The sequence below is a fragment of the Pristis pectinata genome, chromosome 35 (assembly GCF_009764475.1).
Source record: "Pristis pectinata isolate sPriPec2 chromosome 35, sPriPec2.1.pri, whole genome shotgun sequence".
In the NCBI taxonomy this organism is placed as follows: Eukaryota; Metazoa; Chordata; class Chondrichthyes; order Rhinopristiformes; family Pristidae; genus Pristis; species Pristis pectinata.
In genome coordinates this window covers 16,721,905-16,742,562 of record NC_067439.1, presented here as the reverse complement: position 1 = coordinate 16,742,562, position 20,658 = coordinate 16,721,905, and the positions used below count along the sequence as shown (strand labels likewise).

The 20,658-nt window shown below is 40.3% G+C and overlaps 1 protein-coding gene across 9 annotated transcripts in view; it reads right to left on the bottom strand.

Annotated features, from left to right (window-relative positions):
- The window catches only part of LOC127586448 (ryanodine receptor 1-like), a 625,703-nt gene that overhangs the window by 84,633 nt on the left and 520,412 nt on the right, over window positions 1-20,658 (bottom strand). For 6 of the 9 annotated variants that reach the window (XM_052044410.1, XM_052044408.1, XM_052044411.1 and 3 more), the window contains 5 exons: window positions 15,816-15,889; window positions 15,421-15,438; window positions 5,781-5,861; window positions 3,296-3,384; window positions 2,814-2,942 (listed from right to left, as the gene is read on the bottom strand). In XM_052044410.1, coding sequence (XP_051900370.1) covers window positions 2,814-2,942; window positions 3,296-3,384; window positions 5,781-5,861; window positions 15,421-15,438; window positions 15,816-15,889 — 391 coding nt within the window. The remainder of the gene's footprint in view (window positions 1-2,813; window positions 2,943-3,295; window positions 3,385-5,780; window positions 5,862-15,420; window positions 15,439-15,815; window positions 15,890-20,658) is intronic. The other 3 variants (XM_052044409.1, XM_052044414.1, XM_052044415.1) reach the window with 1 other exon arrangement.

The following is a 20,658-nucleotide window of genomic DNA, read 5'->3' as shown; positions in this document are numbered from 1 at the left end:
GTGGGTTAGTAAGCTTGCAGATAACACAAAGGTTGGAGGTGTTGTGGATAGTGTAGAAGGTTGTCATAGATTAGAACAGGATATAGACAGGATGCAGAACTGGGCAGAGAAGTGGCAGATGGAGTTCAATCTGGAAAAGTGTGAAGTGATACACTTTGAAAGAATGAACTTGAAGGCAGACTACAAGGTTAATGGCAGGATTCTTAGCAGTGTGGAGGAACAGAGGGATCTTGGGGTCCAAGGCCATAGATCCCTCAAAGTTGCCACGCAAGTTGATAAGGTGGTTAAGAAGGCATATGGTGCGCTGGCCTTCACTAGTTGGGGGATTGAGTTCGAGAGCCGCAAGATGATGTTGCAGCTCTATACAACTCTGGATAGACCACACTTAGAGTATTGTCCTCTATAGAACTCTAGTTAGATCACACTGAGTATTGTGCCTCATTATAGGAAGGATGTGGAAGCTTTGGAGAGGGTGCAGAGCAGATTTACCAGGATGCTGCCTGGATTAGAGAACATGTTTTATAAGGAAAGGTTGAGCGAACTAGGGCTTTTCTCTTTGCGGCGTAAGTGGATGAGAGGTGACTTGATAGAGATGTATAAGATTATGAGAGGCACAGGTAAAGTGGACAACCAGCATCTTTTCCCCAGGCCGGCAATGGCTAGTACCAGAGGACATCCGTTTAAGGTGAGTGGAGGACAATTTAGGGGAGATGTCAGAGGTAGGCTTTTTGCACAGAGATTGGTGGGTGCCTGGAATGCACTGCTGGAGGTGGTGGTGGAGGCTGACACGGTAGGGACATTTAAAGGACTCTTAGATAGGCACATGGATGTAAGAAAAATGGAGGGTTATGGGCTGTGTAGGCGGGAAGGGTTACACTGATTATGGAGTAGGTTTATGTAGGTCGGCACAACATCATGGGCTGAAGGGCTTGTACTGTGCTGTACCGTTCTGTGTAGAAGGTTGGGAGATTTAGGGAGAGAAACACCAACCTAGGTGACAGATCACATGCCCACCTCTGGTGGAACCATCAAAATTAAGAGGCAAGGACTGGAGGATCTGGCTACCTAAAAGTGTTGTAAGGCTGGAAGAGATAAACGAGATATAATAGGGATTTGGAGTTATTGGAAAACAAACTCAGAGTTTTAACATAAAACACAGAACAGTACATCACAGGAACAGGCCCTTCAGCCCACAATGGTGAACATAATTCTCTTCTGCCTGTACACGATCCATATCCCTTCATTCCCTGTATATTCACGTGTCTCTCTTAAAACGCCACTAACGTATATACTTCCACCACTGCCCCACTCTGTGTGTAAAAAACCTGCCCCGCACATCTCCTTTACATTTGCCGCCTCTCACCTTCATGCATGTCCTCTACTACTTGATATTTCTACCCTGGGAAAAAGATTCTGACTGGCTACGCTATCTATGCCTCTCATAATCTTATAAGTTTTTAAGTTGAGCTATTGCCAAAACAGTCACCAGAGCTGGCCAAAAAGTAAGAGTCATGAGAGAACAGGACTTAATGCAAGCTCGTATGCAGCCAAAAGGTTTTGGATGAGTTCAAGTTTATGGAGACTAGAAGTTGGGATGTTAGGAAGGTGAGGATTCGAGTAGTCAAATCTATAACATATTGACGGCATTGATAATGCTTCTGACATGGTGTTGTGTCTTAATCATTTCTGTTGTAGAATAATGATCCAAAAGATGATATATATTTATGGTATGTACATATATACTGTAACGTGCATTCAGCATCATCAATGACAATATGTAGTAACTCAGTATAAGCATGGAGTAAGATTAAAAAGAGCATGATGTTAAACATTAAGTCAAACTGATGCTAACTATACACACTAAAGGTCAGAAAACGTGCTGGGGCCAAGCAAGGGATGGCTCTCAAAATAAGTGAAAATAATGGGAGAATCAACACTGTGGCAATGAGTCTGGTTCCGTGCAAGGCTCATGCCTGGCATAGCTAAACCTGAGAAAGAGCGACCAGGGCTGATATAAATGAAACAAAAAAGTTCTATTGAGTGAAAGTTTAAGATGGTTCAGAAGATTATTGTTTACCTTGTAAGATCAAAGGGAACACAGGACAAATCTAAGGAGTCAGAGAGTGAGAGTAAAGGTGCCACCTAGAGAGAAAACCTGCTGGGGGAGAGATGTGTGCCATTGTTGCTCAGAGCGTGGGCCTTTGAAGTTCCAAGGAACAGACTATGACGAATATCTTTGTTCAGTATTCCTTCTTTGTACTGGATGTAACCTAGTAGATTAATCTGTTGTGCTAATTGTTAGACATGGGACATCCATCAGTTACAAAACAAGTCCCTTCAGTTATATTATACACTGAATTTTGAAAATAAATTAGAATTGGCAGAATCTTACAGAGCTAAGGCAGAAACAGAGTTAGGTGGTGGAAACAGACAGTTTTCTGATGGCACAGTGATATGGTTGGAAGCTCATGTTTGAATCAAATATGACACGAAGGCTGTAAATAGCGTGGTTTAGCCTCAAATGGTTGCTGGGGTGAGGTTCACATTTAGTGGCTGCATCAGTAGGCGCACAGGACACCAAAACAAAGACATAAGATTAGACCTAGACAAATCAGCTGCCAATCAACAATTAAAATTGAGTGTCTAGTCTTGGATGGCTGACTTTGGAAAGCTTGTGAAGATAACAGAATTGATGCAGAAGAACAGTGCAATAATGAATTAAAATGCAAAACTGCAGATTTTACTAGAACAGTGAACATTAAGGTTAAGATCTGATAGAAACTTCAGATAGATGATGGATGAAGTTTTATTACCTGAATATATTCAGTAAGACTATTAAACACTTGTTTAGCAACAGCCATAGCCTTGGAGAAGTTCCTTTTTCCTTGTTCATCAACAACATCTTTCCCGGAGTAGTACCAATAGAAATCACTGATAGATTCCTAAGCCAGACAGAGACAAAAGGATTAGTCGTGCAGATATAAAAAATTCAAGCAATTTGCCAGTTTACAATGACGAATTATGATCCCTTCTTTATGAATGGGAAACTTTCTGTAACCTGCAGCAACAGTATTTTTTTCCCTGTGGATTCAAGATGGCTCTATGAATTTCCCTTCTGAGTTTGTTTTGACATTATGCACACATGCTTAATTGCAATTTAATCCTGAAAGACATGTTGCTATAAAATGATATACACACCATACAGGAGCATGCAACTGAATGGAGTGTAACTCAGTCTCTTCATTAGGATCTTCAGGCCAACATAAATACCCAAAATTCAAAACATAATAAGCACCTGTAAACGCAGCAGGTAGTCGACTGTGCAAATAATGATGTTGATAGTTGTGGTGTTACCCGTTTGAGTTCTCAGGTAATTCTGGAAATCTGAAAGTAAAATACATTTTTAATATATTAGTTTAACATTTCCTTAAAAGGTTTCTTTTAGTTCTTTTACCTGTGTCATGATTCTGTGAATTTCCTTTGGACTTTACTACACTAAAAGTAATATCTTTTCTGATCAATGAACCACTAACCACTGAGTAACTCAACATCATCCACAATTTATAACTAATTAAATATTCTTATGAAACAGAAATAGGAATATAATTAGGAAGTCATGTTGAAATTTGTACAGATCCCCCATGCATGTCCATATGTGCATGGACAGGTAACCTCTAGCACTTATTCTTCAAAAAAAAAACAGTATTTCTTAATTTAACATTAAAATTAGAAACAAATATCTGAAGAAATGTTGATAAGAATTGAGGCAGAAATTTAATCCCAATCTGATTCAATTACAAATTGCACTCACTGCTGCTTTCCTGTAATTTAAGAGCATAAAACAGCATTTGGTCTTTGTTTTATGATCATGTTTTTTATCTTTTTGTTTTCCCCAATTTTCAGTTCAGTATAATGGTCAGAAAATACTGCACGGAGAACGTCATCCAATGCCATTCTGCATTTGAACTCTGCCAAAAACCCACAACTCCACTACTTTCCCTGGTAGATTATTTCAAATATTCATCACTCCTAAGCAACATTTTTTCCTAACAAGTTTTGAATTTGTTTATCTTTAAATTGAGTTTTCATCATAGTAGCCTCGAAGTTCATCACATCCATATCATACACTTTCTGTGCAATGATAAATATTCTTCATTCATACTTTTCATGTCATTTAAAATCCTCAACTTTCCACTCAGGTTTCAGAGCATACAATTTTTATATTTCTTTGAGCTCACACTTGAGAACATGTTTTGTACTTTCTCTACATTCTGCCCCACCATGTTTGTAGGCTTTACATTTAAAAAAAGCGTCATGAGTAAAACAAACCATTATTCATAGTGGTGAGGTTGTGTGCCTGCTGCACAAAAATCAGTTTTTTACTGGACTACTTACTTTCCAAGAAAGTTTAAATTAGTGAAGAATGCTATTTCTTTCACATTTGTGGTCCTATACCAACTTACCTCTCCAATAATATGGATGCAACTTGCAGCATTTGACATCAGCAACTTCCATTTATGTAGCACTTTAGTGCAGTCAAATATTCCAAAAAACTTCATGGAGTGTTATCTGAAATTACTGCAAAATGAGATGCTAAGGCAAAACTTTGGCCAAATGAAATTTTAAAGAGGTGTCTTAAAGGAGGTAAGAAGTGAAAGGGAGCATTAGATCTAACGACTTTGGCAGATGAAAATGGTAGAGCATGGACAAGGACTCATCTTGAGCCAGATTTAGAGAACCTGCTTTTACATTATTCCTCTTTTCCGCTGGGTAAGCAGCCAGACTCAGATTGGCATTTCCCACTGGCAACCAGATAGGGAACTACAAAAATAAGGTACAGTCTATAACCGTATGTACAAAGCTGTTAAATGTTATGATAATAATAGTTTTAAATAATTAAAGGACTGGTGATGACAGAGGGCCATATAAAGGGTAGTAAAATAAGAATTAAAGTCAAACAACATTGCACCGTACCGCTTCCTACCCAATAGTAAGGTTAACTCCACCATTTTAACTAACAGCCAAGACTTCCAGCAGACTCAGATAGGAATTCCACAAAAATGAGTGCCATGTGCCACACAGATGGGCCCGTGAGATGTTAACAGCACGTTGGGAAGGGCACCTGCAGACACCTCCATAAATCTTGTTGGGGAAGAAGCAGAAGCTCGAGATGGTAAATTTTAACTAATCTTCTAATTGCCAGGTAGGACCGCAGTGCTGCACTTGGCTGTGGTCTGGGACTAAAATCCATACAGTTAATGCCCGACTGTTAATGACCCCAATGAACATTACTAGTGACTTACCCGGTGCTGCTGTCTCTGCTACGCCTGCCATTCCATGACTAAAATTAACTGATAAGATGTAAATGAGACCAGGTAGTCAGCCTCAGCTCGACTTCCCGGAGAAATTCCTGCCTTCACAACCCACTCACCTTCTGATGCTTAGTTTCCCAGATTGTCTCAGACTTTTCTCAACTGTGTTCCCTTAAAACTCAAAGCATCGTCCACTGCCTGACCATCTGCTTTAATTTCTTGTTTTGTAATTCACTTTGCATGGGATTCATAATTGTAAACTCTTATTTCTTGTAACCCAGGAAGTGTTGCTGCAAGTAATCTGTTTAAACTATCAACAATCAAAATACGATTTAAAATAAGAAAAAGTGAACGTCCCCAAAATTTCAACCTTAAAGGAATAATTAGTTTAGATGCAAGGAAGAAATACTTATTTCAGCACATAAAACTTATTGATGAAAGGATGTGATGATGAATAAGTACAAATACCATTATTGTGTCCTTCACAAAGCAACTGCAGGAATCTGAACAGATCTTGAGTAAATTCATCGTCTGACATCACTTTCTCACCTACACAGAAAGAAAAGTCATTACCCTGCAGCAGAAATATACACTTGATAATGGTATACAAGGAATCATCATATTTGTTTAAGAAAGCCATTGTTAGTAACAAAATCGTGCAGAGAATCATAATGGCTTCAGCATTAAACTTTAGAAATGTATGTGGTGACATTGTTGAGATGAAACCTTCCTACCTACACCCACAGAGGAAAATTCATGTACCATGTCTCCTAACTGAGATTCTCTCAAATGGCTACTTTTGTAGAGGAGCCAGTTGCAGAACAGAGTTCAGATAAAGACAAAACTTCAAGCTCATACCATAAACATAAAGAAAAGTTGGAGATGCTGGAGTTACCCAGGTTGCCCAATGTAACTTTGCTGAAGGAAACCTTCGAAAAATGCTACACAGAGTGGGAGAACTGTGATGAAAATTCTCCCCGTTGTACCCTATGTCTTCATTTAAAGTTGCCACAGTGGCTTAATAGATTAGCACAGTGAAGAGTGAAATTCTGCAATAATGAAGTTTCAGCACTGTGCCAGGTGCAAGATACTCACTCTGCACTCGACTTCAGTCTTTGAGGCCTCCCAGGTAATGAGCATTGGATCTATTTGCATAGGAACAATGCTGCAGGAGGAGATCAAGTCATGGAAGATCAAGCTGCTGATGGTGCTGAAACCTCATGGCTGAAGGGCTACTGAATACTGAATGCCATGGCAGTGGATCACTGACATTAGAGAAGCAAATTGAGGTGAGGGGGTTTGAATGTGGGGCATGGGAGTGGGAGTGAGTAAGTCCAAGAATGAGGAGCTTGAATGCAGAATTAATGAAGTTTGGAAGTTGATGCAAGGGAAAAGTAAGATCAGGCTAATTTCTCTAAAATGTAGCCGATGAATGCCGCCAGCTGCTTGATGGCAAAACAATCTTCCAATGGGAACTCCAGTGGACAACAGATCCCCTTCACTTGCATAAGAACCTAACACTTCCTTCAAGCTTTTTGTTTTCCCTTACTGTGTGTAGTGTGAGCAGAAGTGTAAATACATTTGCTATCTGTTAATCTGAAAATGTATGATGTGAAGCACCTGAAAAATCAGGTGCAGAGTAGTCTAGTTTCCAATCATGTGCTTGATTCCTGCTGAGTTCTTCTACGTTAGTTGGTCTCAGCACAGGCGGAGCATTTTATGTCTCAAATTGACATCAGATAGATGTTTGGTTGCACAATAGTTGGGATTCCTGATCCAACTGCTAGTCAATGGTCCCCACTGTAATTACACATACAGAAATGATGCTGCTTGCGAACATCAATTGATCCTGATGAATACTCATTATTCAGCTTAGAAGAAAGTTTGAGGGTAGCAAGCACGTATGGGACCATCCTGATAGTGGCCTTCAAAGGGGAAAAAAATGAGGGGAAATAAAAAATAGTTGAAGTGAAATTTGTTATTTGATGAAGTTCACCAACATAATTTGCACTCTAATGTTCTCACTACTTTGAACCCCTCAGCTACTTTTCTATTGAACTATTGAACTACTTTTCTATGGGTCTTTTTGCCGTGGTTACAATTCTGTAACAGTAAAGTTTTGGCATCACCAAAAGCTGAATTGATCAGGTTGGCTCCTTCTGTAGTAAGTTAGAAGTAGAAGTGATTATGTGCACAGTCCACTGGTCTGTGCACACTTCTTTGATTTTCAATCATATGCTATCAAATGCTTGCCTTGGAAGTATGACTGTCCTGATAAGACAGCTATTAAGGTAAAAATTAAAGTCACACAGCAGGTAAGTTTAATTACTTTCATCAAAAGCAGATGGAGGGGTAAGTTTCAAAAAAATCAGTTTTGAGAGGTTTGAGGATTGGGGGAGGGTTGAAAAAGTCAAACTCTCAACCACAAATATGTGCACTTGTTATCCGGCACAATTGTTCAAATGTTAACCATGTTTAGACCTCAACAGCAACCACTGAATTAGTAAAATGTTTAGAAACAAATTAGGACCGATATATACGTGTGGAAGAGTAATCTTGAAATATGTGGGATGATTACATTCTTATGGTTTAGATCTTTGAAAAGTGCATAAGCTTCACTGTCGTGTTTTGTCTTTGCTGATGAAATTCATGAAATCACTTCGTTAGCTTCCAAACTCATAAAGCAATCTTTCATAATCTTTGGAAAGTCCTCTAAGTGGCTTCACTCAATGCTACCTCTAGTCTTCCATCAGCTCCAGGTACCACTTGTGAGTTACCTTCTTCAGATTTGTGTATCGTCCTTTATTTCATAATTAGTCGTAGTCTTTGCAAATATGTATTTTAATCTTAAAAATACACACACGTGTGTCCCTCTCCATCCTAAAGAACATCTTAGAACCTGTACTTCACATCAGGCACTGTATGAATTCAAGAATTGCAGCTTTACAGTCTTTACATTAACCTATCTAAGTGGCACTTTTGTTTATTTCTAGTCTCTAATAACTTTCTGTTGATGAGATGACTTAAGAGATGGAATGGTGATATTCTGCTAAACATGAAATTATTAGATAAAAGCTGGCTCTTTCACTGACACTAGTTCTCTTCTTTACAAAATTAGTAACACTAATGTTAAAAAAAATCACTTCAAGAAGAAAACGTTAAGAAAAGCAATTCTGGGCAAAATTTTCATCTGAAGTGGAACTAAAATGATCTCCAGTGCAGTTATAATACAAGTGCATTGGATTTCTTGGTTGGAAGTAAAAATAAAAGACTGTTCACCTACAGCTTAATTGAGGTCATTCTTCAAACAAAGCTCTGACCTGAAAAGGAAGAGGCTACCCGACCTACACCAGAAAACAGTAAGTTCAGGCCCAGACAGACTTCCAGATGAACTATAAGCGTTTTCTTTCTCACTGAACAAGAACTCACCCCCCTAACAGCAATCCATTGCTTTCTTGCTTTATTACATATTTTTGAGGTCCATCTACTCAAGTCAAATTTATTACAACATTGTCTCTTTCTCTAATAAATTATACCACAGAAAATTTTTACAGTTGCATTAGTGTACACTGGTACCTCACTTGGCAATCAGGATGCATTCATGGGAACAAAAGCACTAATTGAATCATCTCTTAAAAAAAAACTGGATGATGCTGGAGGAACTCAGCAGCTCAGGCAGCATCTGAGGAGAAAAGCAGGTGGTCAATGTTTTGGGTCAGGACTCTTCTTCAGGACTGAAGATAGGAAAAGGGCAAGTGAGGGAAAAGCAGAGCAGTGATAGGTGGACAAAAGAGGGGAGGCGGGGTGGGCACAGGGTGGTGATAGGTAGATGCAGGTAAGAGATAGTGATAGGCAGGTGCAGGGGAGGAGGGGAGCGCAGATCTACCAGGGGATGGGTAAAAGGTAAGAAAAGAGAGGATAAAAAGGCTAGGAAAGGGAAGAAGAAGCATGGTGGGGGTGGTTTTTGTAGGGAATGGGGGTGGGGATTACCTAAAGTGGGAGAATTCAATGTTTATGACGTTAGGCTGCAAGGTTCCCAGACGGAAAATGAGGTGCTGTTCCTCCAGCTTGCGCTTGGAATTCTCCTGGCAGTGGAGGAGGCTGAGGACTGTCATATCAGTGACAGTTGTGGGAGGGGGAGTTGAAATGACTGGCAGTGGGGACATGCAGATTTAGATTCCAGCTGAAAAAAGTCAGTATGTAACTACTGGCTGAGAGAACATGAACGTAGCCACATTCAGCAAACTGGGAGACTGGTGAATTTTGATGGTTTTCTACTTTTTGTGTTTCCAGTACCCCTTAATAAAGTATTTATCCCCTGGGCAAAGAACATTATAATGAATTGGTGTTCTGTAGGGTGAGAACCGGAATAGGTTTACTATAGTCATGCGTACTGAGATACAGTGAAAACCTCTGTTTGTGTGCCATCCAGGCAGATCATGCCACACAGAAGTACATCGAAGTAGTAAAAAGAAAGCAGAATCTAGTGTTGCAACTATAGAGACAGCGCAGTGCAGGTAAACAAGTAAGGTGCAAAGGCCGCAATGAGGTAGATTGGGAGATCAAGAATTCAACTTTAGCATATGAGAGGTCCCTTCAAGAGCCAGATAACGTATTGCTAAGTGGGGTATCAATATAAACTTATGTAACTTAAAGTTCCTATCAAGAATGTATGTGGGTCTAGAAATTCTTTGCCATAGTCAGTGGGATCAGAGAACATCCAGCTGTCGTCCTGAAGACCTGAGCTCTAGAACCAGCTGCACCTCTACACGACAATGTGGAAAATTGCCAGGGTTTGTCCTGTTCACTTAAAGCAGGAACAGTCCAATCTGGCTGATTATCAATCAATGTACTCATCAACACAATAATGGATATCGTCAATGACAGTATTAGCAAGTACCACATCTGCACCAAACAATTCCCAATTCAGCTCCAGACCTCATCACAACCTTTGTTCAAACATGGATCAAAGAGCTTGACTCCAGAGGTGAGATAAGAGTGACTGCTCTCGACATCAAGGCAACACTTAACCAAGTCTGGCATCAAGGCATCTTGGTAAAAATGAAACCAGTAGGCATCAAAGGGAAGGTCAATTTTATGTTGTCTAAGGTTAATCAGCAGAGGCCCAGGGTATCACTGCAGTTCTCTGCAGCAGTGTCCTTCACCCAATTATCTTCAGCTGCTGCAACAATCACCTTCCTTTTGTCATAAGGTCAGACATTGGGATGCTTGCTGATGATGAACAACATTCAATCTAATTGCAACTTCTCAGCAACTGAAGCTGCCTGATGACAAGTAAAATCCATGCCACAATCCATGGAGGTGGTGATCACTTCTAATGAGAGAGCCTACCTTGACATTCAATGATATTATCATGTCCAAGACCCAACCATCAGCACACTGAGCCACATAAACACCATGGCTACTATGGTGACTGACTCATCTCCTGACTCCTCAAGTACAAGGCACAAATTAGGAACACGATGGAATACTCTCTAGCTGCCTGGATAAGACAGCTGCAACAAGGGCCAGAAAGCTCAAAACCATCTAGGACTGAGCAGCCCACGTGGTCGACATCCTACCCACCTGAACATTTATTCACCCGACTCCTGGTGCTCAGTGTACTGTCTACAGTTACATCGATAATCACTCGCCCAAGCCACTCTGACAGCATTTCACAAACTCACAAGCTCCATTACCAAGAAGGACCATGGGAACACTAGTGCCTGCAGGCTGCCCTCTGTTATATACCATTCTGATTTGGAAATATATTGCTGGTCCCTCATGGTCCTTCAGATCAAACCCTGGAACTCCCCACCCAGCAGCAGTGTGGGAACACCCTCGCCAGAGGAACCATAGTGGCTCAAGGCAGCACCCACCACTTCCTGCTCAAGAATTTAGATGAGCCCTTGACATGCCATGAAGTGGAAAGCTACAGGATGCATGATGGGAAATGGGTTAGTACAGATCGGTACTCGTTGACGGGCCGAAGGGCTTGTTTCCTCTGGTGTATGACGTTAGGACTCTGTCACCTTTCAGACCCAAACTCTCACACCAGCCACCTTTTGCATTATGACAGCTATTTCTCCAGCCACCTTTTTATACTCCATCCTGCCTTCGGCAGTTGCAGCAAATCACACAGGTCGAGCACACATTGTGCAGTCACAATTAAAATATGACAGTCGTGTATATATAACTTTGAAATTAACTTTCTCCTTTTTACTTCCATGTAGCTGGCACCAGCCAGAACAAATTGGAAGGTGAGCCCTCCCTGTCCCAAAGGCTCTCCAGGCTAGAGAGGGGTCTTTTATCTTCAACCTTTTGAAGAACTTTTAAAGCCTTCTAGACTCGATCAGCACTGAAATTGGCAATTGTATAAATGGTGTTTCCATCTCAATTGTGAAGATTTTAGTTATTACACTTTCTCTAAGAATCTTTTATGAAATCACTTGATTGGGCTAAATTACTCTTCTGGGTATACTGAAAAATTCTCAAGCATAGATGTTAATGATGAAAGTGTCTCTGTGGTGCTCTTCATCATTTCTGAACCATGATAACTGTGCCTCAGGCAGTGAATTCCTTTCACTTTAATTCTCCATAGAATCTTTAGTCCAAAGAAGCTGGTCAGCTGTCATGGTCAATTTACTGGAAAGTTATTCGTGGTTTCACTGCAGACAAGACTTCCTGAAAATATTTTAAATAAAGTTTACTAAAGTTGAAGTATAGAGCATGAGGCACATAGTTACTTCACAGCATGGTACCCTTGGCAACTGAGTATCAAAAGCAACTGAGGTAGTAGCCTTTCATTTCCTCCCACCCCCGCCTATTTGAAATCTGTGAAAAGAATCTGCAGGCAATCAAATTGACCCTAACATCCAGAGAGATTATTATTTTGCTGCCACCTGTCAACTTCCTCCTCCTCTGTCATCTGCTGTACTTTTTCTCCATCACCTTATGCATTAAATTCAATGTCCAAATTGCTGATGTAGCTTAAAAAATGGGGACAAGCACTGATTTTTGTGTGGGATCTACACAACATCTTATAATCTTCCCACCCCTCAATATAGTGGATGTTAACAACTCAGCAGATTATGACACTCCACAGCCATTTACTATATCTGCTTTTTTCAAAAAGGAAGCACCAAGCAGTAATAATGAAATATGAAACACAGGAAAACAGCACTGACAAATCATGAAGACTATATTCATAACATATATTAAAATAAAATGGCCATTTTGTCATTGTGCATTTTGCTAGGCTCAGTGCTTCATTCTAGTGTCAAATAGATCATACCTGGAGCTGGTATGTGAGAAACAAGACGGTGAAGTGAGAAACAAAAAGCATGGCATTGTCAAGTATTACCGTGATTAGAGGAAGGATTGGTTTGTTATATTCCAATCCTGTTCATTACAGGTAACCTGACTGTGTGCATTCATTATGCACGTGTTCCTTTCTATGTTCTGCTCAAACTGGGTTGTGGTCAGTGTGGTCCCCTTTGCTGTTCCTGGCTTTTCTGCATCCTATTCTATGAGTATACGTGTTTGGCAAGCAGAAATGTGCAACATTTAGCAACTATTATACACATTACCTGATGATAGGTTCTGTTCTAAAACAGGGATTGGTCCAGAAATATGAAGAACAGAGATTTCATTTGCCATTGTTTATCAGTGTTGTTACTGCAGGCAGCTCGTTGAATCAATGCTTTGCTTCTGTCAGTAACTGACACATAGGTTTCATAAACCTGTGCTAGAAACTGTTGGCAAATGGAGCTCATCCACAAATTTCTTTTGTTAATCCCCTTGTTTTATGTAATGGATGATTCAGTACTGTACTGTACATTAATACTATAACAATACTGTTGTATTGAAAATGGATCAGCCGTGTCAGGAAGTGGATTGCGGAATGCAATGAATGGGCCAATTTATTTTCTACAATTGCCAGTTACTGCTTAAAAATACATGAAAGGAATAAATGCACTGATGTAGTTCTCTTAATTCTTCCAGTCATGCTTAGGAACTCAGACGTAGCAGCACATGTAACAGGGAATTTTTTTCTGTGCCAGTTAAATATTTTGTTGAATGTCATTATGTTAGTGATACAAATCTATTTTCTTCCAACATAAAAGCAGCTTTAGAAGGCATCTTTACTTTGGTCGAGTCCACAGTTTACTTAAATTTTAAAATAAGAAAATGTCAGGGTTATGTGTGAAATCCTTCTTTTACAGTTACAAGAAAACATTGCAGATGCACTGATTATCACAAATTCTACACTTACACTAACTGCTGGAATTAAAACTTAGTTGACCTGGCCTGAATTGGCTGAAGTGAAAATTTAGCCCAATGTTTCTCAACAATATTAAATGAGGAAACAGAGTAGCCACTCAAAATGAATGGAGATGAATTAATTACAGACAGTATTAATTGTGATTATATGAGATAATATCTACTCTATGGAAGAATGTATCAGTAGATGAGTGAGAGTTCCAAAAATAAAACACACAATGCAACAATCCTTTTACTGGCAATGCTCATCAACATACCAGAACCGTTTTGTTTGCCTTCTGAAAAATAGATTAACCAATAGGGGGTTAAACACAATTAACTATTGTACTTTTAGTACTCATCAAATCATTTAAAAGTCATTGCCTTCTCACAAATGCTTTAAAAAAACCCAGTCATTAATTTTAAAGCATACACTCATTCTCCAGGTGTTATGTATTCAACTCACACAAGAAACTCTCACCTCGAAATGTACTGGATCCTGAGAATGTTCAATATTATAACATGTATCAAGCAAACTCAGACACACATTCTTTCAATGTATTATTGAACATGCATTGCAGATTCTAATTAACCAAAAAAGCAACTATCTGATCAAAAACAATAAAATGAAGATTTAAAAATATTAAAATCAATTATATTCTTTATATTTGTTTATTTCAGATGCAATTGTAGTTTTGGAATTCCACACTAATTGCTTTAATTTTTCTCTGCCACAGAATCCTGCTTTGCTTTACAGGGGTTCAATGTGTGAGATTCCTTCATTAATTCTGAGAATGTGTTCCAGAAAGAAGCTCTGTGGTTTTCCATATAAAAGTAGTTAATTCAAAATTTCACAAACCAATGGAATGCCATTGTGAATGGGAATGCTAAACTCCCTTTCTAGTGCAGTTTTGTAATCCTAATTAGATGTAGGCAACATACATGTAAATCATAATTAAATGACACCTGAAACTTAAGATCAGTTTAAGTTGTGTGGTTTATTAAGGTCTTAAATTTAATCTCAACCAGTTCTGAGCTGGATGAGAGTAACTGGAGTCAATGCTTCTGTCAGGAATGTGCAAAAGGCCACAGTTCCTCAAACCTCATTGCCAACAGTAATGCACATTAGAAAATGTACTTGTGCGGTTATTGAGGGAGCTCCCGACACAATACTTGTTAGCTGTTCACTGCATAAATATTCCTCAATTTGAATTTTTAAGTATGAACGATTGGTTGCATTGTCCTATAGTGACTGGAGTAAAGAGTTGTGTTCCTCCCTGGAATACAAGATGTGGGCATCTTGCACTGTTCCTCAAGGTTCCTTACCTTAAATTTCCATAAGAACATGTTTTTATACCCAGTGCCAGGGAAAAACATATTATGGTCTCCGTCAACATAAGTCTTGTTTAATTCCTTTGCTATTTATATACTACAATGAAGAAATGTAAGAACAGGGCAATCTAATTGTTCTCTAGGCTGGAGACAGCTTGCCACATTGACAGGAGAGAAAACTTAAGGAGCAATTTTAACAGGTTTATTGTGAAGTGTGTTTTTGAGCAGAATAAGAACAATCTTCAGCTAACCATAAATGGTCTGCTGCAAGAATTTTGTGGCATGAGCACCAGAATGCAAATTGAGTTTAACATAGTTCCCTTAAATGCTCCTTTTACCAACCAATTCAGAAATGGCAAATTAAGTTTGAGATAAAAGGTTTTCAAATCTCAGAGCATCCAAACTGCATAGAGTTATTAAACAGAAGAACAGGGATCAGATGCTGTTTTGTTGGTTTTGACCTGCATAGAAATTACATGAAAAAAAACAAGATAAAACCTAAACAATTATTTACCACTTTCACGTTTGATGACTGTAGACGAGAGAAAGTGAAAAAGAAAAAAAGGACGAAAAATGAGTTAAAAATAGGAAACTGAAATACAATCACAATCATTCAGTAAATATTATTGAACAAAAATCAACTGAAGAAATTATAAACTGGAACATATTGTACAATTAATTGTTCTTCTACCAAGTTAGAAAAGAAAGTAAACAAAATAATCTTTGAAAACAATATTTGGATATTGGGTCTTGTGATGAGAACAAAAGATCCTTTGTTACAGTGATATTTTATGCAGTATCTAGAAAGCTTCTACATTAATTACTTCTTCATAATTTTATCACAATTTCAAGGTTGTAATTTCCCCATTTCAATAATTTTAAAACTCACCAGAATGAATGGCTACTTACTGGTTCCCTCTTCTGTCACCATTCCTAGGCCTTCAGCCTTATTCTGTCTTTCAAACGCATTGAGGTCCAGTACACTGTTAAGAAATTATTTCCACAGAATTAAAATTCATGTAGCAAGTTTATCCTGAAGGCGACAAAAATTTCTGAAGATTTCATTATGCCCGGAGTTCGGCCTTCAACTTGCTCCGACTCTGTGGCATTACCGTTTTTCCTTTTACTGCAGTGGAGTCAAAAGTTATGAGTAATCCCAGATTAATATTTGAAGCTAATCGTTGATTAATCTAGTAAAGGGCAAGCACACAAATAGCAAGTGAATAACTTTGTGTGGTAAGGATATTGAAAGAGGTTTTACATCTACTGTCACAAAAATTCTTATTTTCTAACACTTTAGACCCAGCAAAATTTCCAAAATAAAGGATAACAAAAAATAAATATTAGAAACTAAATTAATAAATTAATAGTATTTGGCAAGCTAACTTCCTTTCAAACCTCCCTTCATTATGCATTTGTCAATCCTAGAGCCACTAGAATGCAGTGACTACAGCGGGGGATGCAGATGGGCTTGGAGAATGGTTTCAAGCAGATCTGACAATAGAAGTTCCAGATTTGGAATGTATCATCTTGGCATTGGAACAGCAATCAAGCCAAGTTGAATTATTTACAATCAACAGCCAGGGCATGGGCCGAGTGGCATCTGCAGGATTATGGATGTTGTCACATTAAAAGTCAGACAGCCTCTCCTATCCCTTGACCAACAGATCAGCAGTGCTGTTAGGACATAGTTATGGATTGCTGTGATACTCTGCAAGTACCTTTGAACAAAGTGATCCACAACCATCATGGCAGTAAAGTGAGGCTGTATGATTCAATTCTCAGCTTCCACAACAACATCAGTTGGGTGCCTTCTACTTATACTGGCCAGAAATTAAGAGATGAGCCATCAGATGCTTCACTACAGTTGAGTATGAAGTGTGTCAATGAAGTTGCTGACCACCTCAATGCTGGACAGGATAGATCCCTGCTTTATGCAAAGCTTGGTGCTGGATGACTCCTAGTTGCTTTCTAGCAGGCCTGTTATTGAAGCCAAATATTTCATTAGACTTACCCATCAGTCTTCTTCGACAGACGGCCTCACCCTCGTCTTCTGGAGCAAAACTCACATGCAACCTTTACTTTTGGTAGGTTGGCACTTGCATTAACCTTTCCTCTTTCTTTGACTGCAGGCCCCTAATTCCTGAAGTCTTTTTATGCGTGGATCCCATTTTTAAACTAACCTACAAATTATTGGAAGTTTTAGGATCTGATCTGCCTGAGAAAAACGCTGTGTAGATAATGATAATTTGACAATCGTGCCTATCTTTAGAAGCCTAGTTCTAGGTTTTCCTACAATTCATCCTGTCAAGACTCCACAGGATCTTACGTTTCAATCAAGTCTGCCCTCTCTCTCTTCTGAACTTCAGTGGATACAAGCCTAGCCTGTGAAACTGTTCCTCATAAAACAACCCACACATTTCAGATATCTGTCTAGTAAATCTTAAAGACACAAGAGACTGCAGATGCTGGAATCTGGAGCAAAAACAAGATGCTGGATGAACTCAGTGGGTCAGGCAGCATCTGTGGAGGGAAATGGACAGCTGATGTTTTGGGTTGAGACTTCATCTGGACTGTAAGAGGGGAGATAGCCCATAAAAAGGGGTGAAGGGAAGGGTGGGGCAAGACCTGGCAGGTTATAGGTGGATCCAGGTGGAGGCAACAGAGGGCTGCAGAATCTGATGAGAGAGGAAGGCGGAGCATGGAACCAAACAAGGGAAGTGGGGAGGGCAGATGGGAACAGTGAGAGAGTGTGGGGGTGATGGGCAGATGGAGTGGATGGAGAAGGGGAAAGAAACATGGGTGGGGGGGGGGGTCTGGAGTGGGTGTAGGAAGAACTGGGTAGATCAGGAGGTGAGAGAAAGAAAAGGAGGAAAGGGACAGAGGGGGAGCAAGTTACCCGAAATTAGAGAATTCAATGTTCATGTTGTTGGGTTGTTGACTACCCAGGCAGGATATAAGGTGCTGTTCCTCTAGTTCGCGTTTAGCCTCACTCTGGCAGTGGAAGAGGCCAAGGACAGACAGGTTGGTGTGGGAATGGGGAGGGGAATTAAAATGGCTGGCAACCAGGAGCTCCAGATGGCTATGGCAGACGGAGCAAAGGTACTCGGCAAAGTAGTCGCCAGGTCTACGCTTGGACTCTCCCATGTAGAGGAGGCCACAGCGGGAATCACAAATGCAATAAACAAGGTTGGAGGATGTGCATGCGAATGCCTGCCTCACCTGAAAGGACTGTTTTGGGCTAGTAAACCTTCCCAGAACTGCTTCCAACACAATTACAGAGAACATGGGCAGGGGCAGACAATTCTCACAATTTGTGTCAGTCTATAACAGGCATGAACATGCTCATGAGCCCATCAACACGTCCCAATCTGAGCAATGCTCCAGGTAGCTGTGATTCAGTTGTGGCACTCTCATTGTCAAGTCAAGATTCCATTTTTAAGACTTGAGTGCAAACATCTAGTGCAGTGTGAGTTTGTGGGGTTAGAGCTGTCGCCTTATCAACGTGATAGTAAGCTGTCTTCTCACAGGGCCAATGACACTATTCCAAACAGGAGCAAAGGAGTACTCCCCCTCCCCACCCCCTCCATAGCCTGGCTGGTAATTATTGCTTAAAAAACATCACTGAACAAAATTGCCTGTTTAATATCGCTCTGTAAACTTGTGGAAGTCTACAATGGGCCAATAGGCTGCTGCACTTCCAGCTACTTCATTCCCTGCAAAGCTTTTGGGATTTCCCGGGATGGTGAAAGACACATTATAGGTACAAGACTTTCCCTCTTCCATATCGTGCCAAATCCATATTGAATTTGTTTTACAGCAATTCACAAATGCATGCATAAATACCATACACAAAGGAGCTGGAGGAGCTCCGCGGGTCAGGCAGCATCTATGGAGGGAAATGGATAGATGACATTTCGATCGAGACCCTTCATCTGGACTCACATTGGCTATCCGTTTCTCTCCAATAGATGCTCCCGGACACACTTAGTTCCTCCAGCATCGTACGTGTTGCTCCAGATTCCAGCATCTGCAGTCTCTGAGTCTGCATAAATACAAACCTCAGTTACTGAAATGAACAGTAGTGGATGTTAGTTTTGTACACTGGGGATGTTAAGTCATACAGCACATCTCTGGATTTTACCATATCATGTGGTATGGTATGCACTGTTAGACAAAAATACATATTGCAATATTTGCATTAGGACCCACCCTCCAGTAGTCTCAAGAAATACATCAACTTTCATTAGAATCAAAAATCGATGTTATATTTGCAATACTGACAGGCATATGTAGTAAAACTGAATTAATACTTGAATGTCAAGATGTTAAATGCTCCTTCTCATGATAAGCTGCAGGAAGGTGGGGTGGGGCTGGAAGGCTGTGCTGGCACTATGCAGTTTGTACAGTCTGTCAGTAACAGAGTTAAGCACTCAGGCAAGGGGCTACATTGAGCCACAGAGCTACTGCAGTCTGGATGGGTGAACTGGTCATTCACCAGGTACCAGCAGGGCAACTATGGAAATGCTGACTGCAGTCAGGAAAGTGAACTGGTCAATCATTGGGAGTTGTGTGTCATTGAACTATTGCCAGTTTAATCCCCAGGATAGTTGTGAATATATGGAGGATTTAGATTTTATGGAAAGAAAAGGAAGGGCATCCTAGTGCCAGTGGTCATATTAAGACTACTGTAGTCTTGCAGCTTCAAGTAAAGGTTCTTCACTAAAACACACAAAGGAGCTGGAGGAACTCAACAGGTCAGGCAGCATCTATGGAGGGAAATGGACAGCTGACGTTTCAGGTCGAGACCCTTCACTTGGACTGGAAAGAAACAGGGAGGTAGCCAGTATGAAATTCTGGTTTGTTGTCATTTTTTAAAAAATCCCCAGTGAGAACGCTGCGCGCTTGTTTTAAACAGAGAGCAGAGGGAAACTCCAGTTCTACAGTATTCCTAAAATGTTCAGTTGCCCAGACAGACAAATCAGAAAGTTCAGGTGACTGGACTGGGGTTGAAACAAGTGTTCTGATAAATATATATGGAATGTGTATTTATCAGAGCTTCAAACAGCTAAGAGAAATACTAACGTGTATGAAAAGATAGCTGACAAGTATTTTGAGGCTCCTGCAATAAACCACGATACCCCCATCTTGCTGCCAATAACCCTGGGCTCCAAAACCCCCTGCCCCTCTGGTAGGTTGTCCAACCGTCCCCACTCCACCCCATTCCTGAACTACAATTACCAATGCATATTGCTGGGTAAAATGAAATGCAAATTGATTATTCATGTTGTATCGTGCAATTACAATGGCTTCTGGGCTACAAACACCAATTTGGAAATTCAGCCAGGCACTTCCTGTCATACACTGATGCAAGGTTTCAAACCAAAACACTGCTAATTCCTTTCCCTCCACAGATGCTGCTCAACCCGCTGAGTTCATCCAGCAGTTTGTTTCTTGCTTGGAAAATTCAATCTTCATGCCAATGGTTGTAGGCTATCCTGGCGGAATCTAAGGTTCTGTTTTCCTAGTTTGCACTTGGCCTCATCCTGGCAGCTGAGAAGGCTGAGGACGGAGAGGTGGATGTGGGACGTGCAACAATGATGGGTCAGTATGGCCATTGTGGACAGAGAGCAGGCATTCCACAAAATGGTCACCGAAGTTCAGGAGGCCACATTGAGAGCATTGAATGTAATAGAGGAGGTTGGAGGAGGTGCATGTGAATCTTTGCCTGACCTGGAAGGGCTGTTTAGAT